At 50.6% G+C, this 7,676-nt stretch overlaps 1 protein-coding gene across 1 annotated transcript in view; it reads left to right on the forward strand.

The window, feature by feature from the left end:
• Unc13c (unc-13 homolog C) overlaps positions 1–7,676 on the forward strand; it is a 377,980-nt gene that overhangs the window by 136,732 nt on the left and 233,572 nt on the right. Inside the window, exons 4-6 of the mRNA XM_019205246.2 lie at positions 1,098–1,176; positions 2,136–2,141; positions 3,171–3,242. Of these exons, the coding sequence (XP_019060791.1) occupies positions 1,098–1,176; positions 2,136–2,141; positions 3,171–3,242 (157 nt within the window). The remainder of the gene's footprint in view (positions 1–1,097; positions 1,177–2,135; positions 2,142–3,170; positions 3,243–7,676) is intronic.

Raw genomic sequence — 7,676 nt, forward strand, 5'->3', positions numbered from 1 at the left:
GTGTGGCCCAGGCTTGCCTCCAGCCTCTGGGCCTGAGTGATCCTCCTGCCTCAGCCTCCCAGGTGGCTGTGCGGCAGGCACACAGCCCCACCCCTGGCTCGCGCACCATCGTCCTCACCATATGGTGAAGACCAGGCTCTTGAGGTCCCTTCGCCCCGCTGCTCGGCTACTCGTCTCTTTTTGCTCCTTTTCTTCTTTCTTCTTTCATTGCTCTTCTGCTCCCTTCACTGGTTTTCTTGTCCTTGGAGCTAAACTGAAGGCCGCTGCTCGACTGAGGAGAACTCTCCTCCCTGTCGTCCTCCAGCACAGGGCTGATCATGCACTCGCCCCTCGTTTCCAGACCTTCACTGTGGCATCACTGCGAGTCCCTTCTTGCCGTCTTAACTGTATTGCTATTTTGCTTCTTTTACTATTTGCATGAGTCATATGATGAGTCTGGGATTTGCCCCAAATTACCAAGCTAGTGTTTGATGCCAGAAGCGAATGTTGGGTTAAGAAAGCCCGGGAGACAAAACGGCGCCATGGTGTTCAGGGTAACCCAGATTTGTTATCAGGAGAACTGTCAGGAAATATACCCTCATGGCACAAAGTGCCCAGGCCTGTGCGTTTGTCGTGGGGCAGACCCAGGTAAATGCACCCTTCATTTGAGGGGAATCACTGTCCACGTTCGTCCACGGCTCCTGGAGATGCCGCCACAGACCGACTCCATGAGGACGCAGCGCACGGAAAAGTGTCCCTTCCACAAGGGGTGGTTATTGCCCGTCGCAGACAGGCCCAGCTTGCCCTGAGAAGACCGTGGCCCAGTTTCCCGTGGAGCCGCACACCTCCACCCACCTAGCCATTCTGAGTCTCCTTTCCTAGGCCCTGACGGCAAGCAGCTCCTCCCTCCGGGCCATGCCCTGGGGTCTCGGTGCACACTGGCCGGCAGGCAGGCACTGGGACCACGGTCCTCGCTGAACAGAGTCCTGCAGCCTTGGGCTTTGCTGCTTCGTGACTTAGTTGAGAGTTGTGTTGTGCACGGCGTGCTAAGCCTTGCTAGGCAGTGGAGTCCTCCCTGCTGTGCAGTCCTCTTACCCGCCTCACTGCTCTCCCCACAGGGCCGGGTGGGGACTGTATGGCATCGACAGCATGCCGGACCTCCGCAGGAAGAAGACACTGCCCATTGTTAGGGATGCGGTGAGTCACTCCTGGTCCCTGCTCTCGGGTTGCACGCGTTGACTTTTTCTTTATTAAAACCTAATGTCCTTCTCATTAGCTACCTAGCCTATAAATATTTCATTGAGTAGAATATATGAGGCCAGAGTCTGCCAAGTGTTACATTTATTATTTCTTTAAAATGTATTTGACAGAAGGAACAACTCTCACCTTCTGGCCACTGTTCATATTAGGTGAAGTTACATATTGAGTCACAGGGAGTATAACTAAGCCGAAGGAATCAGCCGGCCACCTGCAAGGCCCCAAGCTGGGCATGGTGAGCTGTGACTATGTGTGGAAGGCTGAGGGCTTGACTGAAACTCCTCCCCAAACGGAGAAGACCGGAGCGCTCTGTGTGGGAAGCCAGAAGTATTCATCGGTCCTTTATGTGTGAAGGCTGAGTCTGCCTTCCAAGAGAGCCATGGTACACAAGCCATTAAAGTTTCATTAGTCTTTGGTATGATTTTAAACAACTCATTCTCCTATGATAAATACTCTGGGAATCACTGAGAAATGCTGTTCTTCCATAATGGCGTGGTGGCCTATGTTCAATTGTTAAGAAAACCCATCCACAGGGAAATACTATTTCTATCATTTGAAACATCACATTTTTCTATGGCTATGTGGGATTCTAAATGGTTTATTATGTAAAAAATGTATCCTCCCCAAAGAAACATAACTTTCTCTTTTAACACCAGTGTGCTTAATTTTTATACCTGCAATTTTAATTTTGCTATAAAAAGGGTCACTGAGTGCAGCACTGTGCTTTGGGGAAGGTCCGTATACCCGAAGCATGGTGATTCCGTGCACTTGGCTTGGATCCCTCTAAGTCCAGAGCACAACTTCCTTTGAAGTGTTAGATCAATTTAACGGTGTTCTACTGTGCTACCTTCATTGTTTAATGATTTAAACTTTGTTTCCTTTCACTTCCGGATCTTCAGGCCATGGTAAGTACTTTGTAATTTATTTGCCACTATTTTCTGACCTTCCCAAACACACTTTCCTTATTCATGAGCTAAAAGGGAGCAAAAGCAAAACAAAAACCAGACACTTGCAGGAATAGAAGTCCAGACTCTGCCATATGTTAAATCTGTTTCTGTTCTAAAGAGCTACATTGTGGCTACAATAGTGCAAACTCAGATTGAGAGAGAGCACAGGTGTACTTTTACAGGCAGTGGTCTGAGAGGAAGGAATGTAAAAAAGTCTTCTAGGAACTGACACAGTAGGGGTGGAGACCGGTGAGGAGCGGCTTCCTGATTCGGGAAAGTGCAAAGCTTTATCTGTACCTGTGTGCATGGCTTTGTAACCCTGGGAGAGGCGTTTTGAGAGCAGACGGGGGACAGAGAGGTCCACTGTGATTTCCCTTTGTTCCTTAGGGGGTCACTGGCCCCGCCTTCCCACTTGGAACTTGTCCAGTTCCCTGGGGCACAGCCCAGGTTCTTGCAGCATGCATGCTCTGGGCGGGGGAGTGGCAATGCCCAGTTCCAGGGTGGGAATAACTTGACTGCCAGCAGTGGTCACTTATGACCCCGGAGTCCAGGGAGGAGAGGCTCTAGGTCTGGTGTCGGCAGATGAAGGGTGGTAAGGACAGCGTCCCGGCTGGATGTGCAGGGAGGCTCCAGGGACCCATCGGGCATCCCCCAGGGCTCAAGGCCACCCCAGAAGTCAGGCTGAGGATCTAGGGATAACGGACGGTGGGAGCCTCCCTGGAGCCTGGCAGCTGTGGGCGGTCACCTTGCCTCGCTGGGCCTCAGCCTCATTGACTGTGACGTTTCTGTTGGGTTTGATGGTCAGGGCCCTCATGGTCCCGGCTCTCTGAGGCCAGGTCCTGGGTGAACAGCCAACCACTGGCCATGCAGGGCCCTGTCCACTTGCGTGGGCACAGGGGGGCGCCACCCCTACCCTTGGCCTTCTGCGGGGCAGCGCGGATACAACAACCTCCTGCCACTAATACACCACGATTCTCTTTGGGGCAGACCCTGGCTGCGCGGAAGTCCGGCCTCTCCTTGGCGATGGTGATCAGGACGTCGCTGAACGACGAGGAGCTGGTAGGTGTGGGCACGGCGGTCACTAACTGAGTGTGGCCCCTGGCGGCCTCTCATGCTCACGTTTACCCATGTTCTGGGGGCAGCTGGGGTTGGAGCACATGAGCCCTGCAGACTTTCCTGGGGCCTCACCTCCCTCCACCTGCTCCTCCTGATGGGAGCTCCTGTCTGACGCCGTAGGCCCTTACTCGGCCCCTGGAAAGTCTTCGGAACTGTCACGAGCCGTCGACGCAGAGCACTGTCCAGCAGTGCCTCAAACCTGAAAGAGCAGTGGGGTGGAGATGGGGCAGAGAGAAAGGAAGGACGCCAAGACAAGAGTCTGATCAAGGCGATGTTTATTGCCGGCAAGCATCAGCCTTTTAAAGCAAAAAAAAACCCACAAACTATTATGGGATGGGGTTACCATAGTAACTGAAAGTTCACACAGGAAAAGAGCAAACAGGCTCAACAAAAACAACCACCTTGGGTAGTAGTAACCCAGACAACCACACATCTGAAGGTCAGAGACAAGAAACTGCAACTTTCAGCAATTCCATAAAGGAGACACACCACCTGCTAAACTGGAGAAACTTAACAAACATGGAGTTACTAAAGTTAACAATACTTACAACCAATACTCATGATTCCCACAGGAACAGTCTACACGTAGGGGTCAGGACCCCTCCGCTCCTCTTGGGTGTGGGCAGCGCCTGTCTGAGGCCTCTGAGGTGGGCTGTGGGGAGCAGAGACCCTGCCTGGGCCCTGCCCAGCCAGGCCCACCGTCTACCCATTAGCACGGCTGGAAGTGGACAGTCCCAAGGTCAGTGGGACAGAGTGGGCGTGGGCTCTCCCTTGCAGAGCCCGAGCCACTGAGCGCTGCTCTCGTTTCTATTGTAATTAATTTGTGTGTCTCTCATGAGCCATCCTGAGCTCCGAGCCCCTCCAGGCAGTTCTGTATCTGGGGTCCTTCTGATTCTCCTACACCGCTGCTCTTGGGCTCCAGTGAGATGTCCCCTAAATTCTCTTCAGATGGAAGAATGCATTTGATTAGGAGACAAAAGCTGCAGCTGTCCAGGTCAGTGGGTGCCCCACGGAGCTTTAGACATCAGGTCCTGATTTAATTGCCTTCGGCCCAGGCCAGGTATGGATTTAAGGATGCCAGGGCCAGCACCCTGGGAGCCGCTACCCTGCACTCACGCAGGCCCGGAATCCAGGTGATGTTTCCTCCTCCTCCTCCTGCCAGGAGCTAATGCCTTCCTGCCTTTCCCGATATGAGCACCTGTCTCCTTCTCATAGGCTAAACATTCTGCCGATATTGCACCCTTGTTTTACTTGCACGCATCCTTGGCATATTTACGTCTGTATCTCTCACTCTCCTCTTCTTGTCCCTCTCCTCTTCCTTCGAAAAGTCAACTTTTCCTCGTTCCTTCTACCACCAAGACCCCACCAGTGCGCATGATGCACACACAGGCGTGAAGGGAAGCCACCTCCCTGTCCCTTGAACGAGTCCACTGTGAACCCAGGGCTGACACCTTTCCTGGGGCCTTTGCTAGATCTGGGAGGTGGTGTGGTACCTTGGGGACGGTTCGGACAGTGGAAAGCAGGGCCCTCGCAGGGCTGTGAGAAAAGCTGTGGAGGCTGTCGGCACAGTGAGAAGCTGTGTTGATAAACTCCTGTCCTCCTCCTGAAGTTGTAAAAGACAGCATGGGGTCTGAACTGTGAATAGCCATTCCTGGGAAAGTGCACAGGCATGGAAGAGAACTTGGGAGTTCACTGCATTTCCTGAGCCCCTAACAGGGACCGCATGTGAGTTAGCTACTTATCGGCCCTCGGCCACCTGAAGCCGGGCTTCTTCCCAGCTCAGTTTCGGACTTCTCCTGGTCCTGCTTGGAGGCAAGCAGTACATTAGCTCCCCGATTCATGAGCCCCTTTCCCCGGGGCTGAGTCTCAGAGTAAATGATCTATGACTTCGGCACAGCAGGCACTTAAACGTCACTCTTGACAAGCTGTGGCGTCTGCTCGTCACACGGGCAGCTAGCACAACACTGACACGCATGATTTCCACACTCCGCTGCTGAGCGGCCTCCCAGGCAGCCTGGGTGGGGTGGCATGGAATCCGTGACTCTGGCAGAGGCTGCTGGCCTGGCCACATGGGAGATGCCAGGGGGTGGCGCTTGCCATGTTAATTAGGCATCTCTGCCAAGCAGCCAGGGCTCTGCATGGTGTCGGCTGTGCTGCCCCAGCCTCCCTGTCCCTGCTCAGGGACATCGGGTTCCCTGACGCAGACCTGGTCTGGCTGAGCTCGGCCTCCCCAGCTTGAGGTTCACCTCATCTTCCAGCATGAGACCTGAGGCCGTGGGGGCGCTCTCTTGGCCTTGATTTCCACTCATGTTGCTAATCTTGTCCCATCTGTGTTCCTAAGTGAAAACAGCGGAGATTCTGTGGACCCTCGAAGGAGATTAGCATGGATGTTACGAGCTTCATATGTGCTGGAGCTGGGCCCTCCTGAGTGCTGTTTTGCAAGGGTACCATGCTGTACCTTGCAGGCCTGCAAAACTGGCCCAGAACCATCTGGATTGATGCCCATTTTGAGGGTGGCTCTTTGTTCCCTAAATCAACTTATTTAACATGATGATGGTGACCTTTTTATTTAAACATTTGCTCTGGAGTCGTTTTGCTTTTTTTATATCTGTCCCAGAAAGTTTTGTGTGTTTACTTCGCTGGGTATCAAACCCAAAGCTTCGTGCATTCCAGGTAGTCACCTTGCCACTTAGCTATATACTCTCCACCCCTGTACCCAGACTTCCCAAATTTACTACAGCTCTCTCTGTTGCTTTCCTGTTGCTGGGACAAAATACCAACCACACACGGCTTGAGGGAGGAGCGGGGAGAGGACTCACTTCATGGCTGGCTCTAGGCAGAAATGGCCTGGCACACAGGCATGGGGAACAAGAAAACATCCCTCCACATCACACCCCCAGGAACCAACCCCAAGCAGGTCCCGTCTTGGCTGCACGTCAGCTATGGACTTGTCACTCTGGATAAACCCACTGGTGAAGACAGGACCTCATGATCCAGACAACTTCCTGATGCAAAAGAATTTGGGGGGACATTTTAGACATAAACCATAATGCCATCACATGTTTATTTAATTACAGTTCACTAAAACTTGTACTGTTTTCATCGTATGGTTGTGTCTTCTGTCTTCTGTGCAGTTTTTACTGCAAGACAGTCCTCGTGTGTTGGCTTTGAGGGCTCCAGGTTGTTTCTGGGTCTTCTCTCTCATAACAGAATGTGCTATCTTAACGGGAGACAGGACTACCTTTCCTTCCTCCCTGCATAATGCTCTAGCCTTTTTTCCTGCTTTTCTATGATAAAATTCAGCCTCTTTCCCCAGAGGTAAAGGCTAGTCTTTCCATATTGAAATGGCTAAAGTGGAGAGAGTTGCACAATTTTGGGGCTTATTCCAAGAATCGATTGTACCCTACCATCTCCATTGTTTAAACACACATTGCCATCATCAGGTTGGACCGGAGAGAAACGTGGCATGGTTGTCCACAACAAGTATGCGCCTGTCTTAACAGACGGCAAACCCGGTCAGACATCTACTTTCCCACTGTCCTGCCCTCTGTGTCACTCTGTGACTTTCTTAGGAAAATGAAAACTAGCATTTGTTATGAAACAGTACAATTGAATCCAAATTACAGTCTTCCAAGGAGACTTTTAGTTTTTGCTTGTACTTTCTGCTACAGAAATCTTCCCTGTGCAATTTCAGCTGCTAGAGCATTATTTTTCTCTGGAAGTATGACTTTGCTGATGAGTAATCAGCACGGAACTCATGTCTGTTTTTATGCTTGGGAACTTATTCCTGCTCTGTCTTCATGTTCTAAACAAGTTTCAGAAGCCACATGGTACCCAGTGTCTGCTCTGTTGCTGTTGTCCAGAAATGGAGAGCATATACCCACAGGACAGTAAACGGTTTCTTTCCTAAAAGTCTACATCAAGTGTATGAGATATGTTTCAAAGCAAACATCATATTTTGCTCAAAATTGTCAGAATGAGTTTTTGGACTATAAAAGGTAAAGGATTTTTATAATTCCAGGAGGAAAACCTATAGGATATAAGGCCGTAGAACTTCATCTGCTGGGTCATTGGTTTAGCAAAGTAATATGGGAAAAGAGAAATAACCAGGTAAATCAAGCCAGGTAGATTTTGCTCTTACTGTAATTAATAGCTGGTGGATTAGAATATTGATGGTCAAAAAACACTAGTCACTGCTTTTGGAGGGAAGCCATATTGCTTTATTTTTTGACCCACTTTAGTTTCCTAAGTTAGTTACCAACAGAAAGAAAAACGTGTTTCTTCCTGGTGCCCTAATTGTTCAGGAAGTCGTATACCATGTGACTTACCTTCTTCACTTCTCAGAGCAGGAATTCTTTTTTTTTTTTTTTTTTTTTT

Source organism: Fukomys damarensis, unplaced genomic scaffold, assembly GCF_012274545.1.
Source record: "Fukomys damarensis isolate Sample0158 unplaced genomic scaffold, DMR_v1.0_HiC HiC_scaffold_17, whole genome shotgun sequence".
NCBI classification, from domain to species: domain Eukaryota; kingdom Metazoa; phylum Chordata; class Mammalia; order Rodentia; family Bathyergidae; genus Fukomys; species Fukomys damarensis.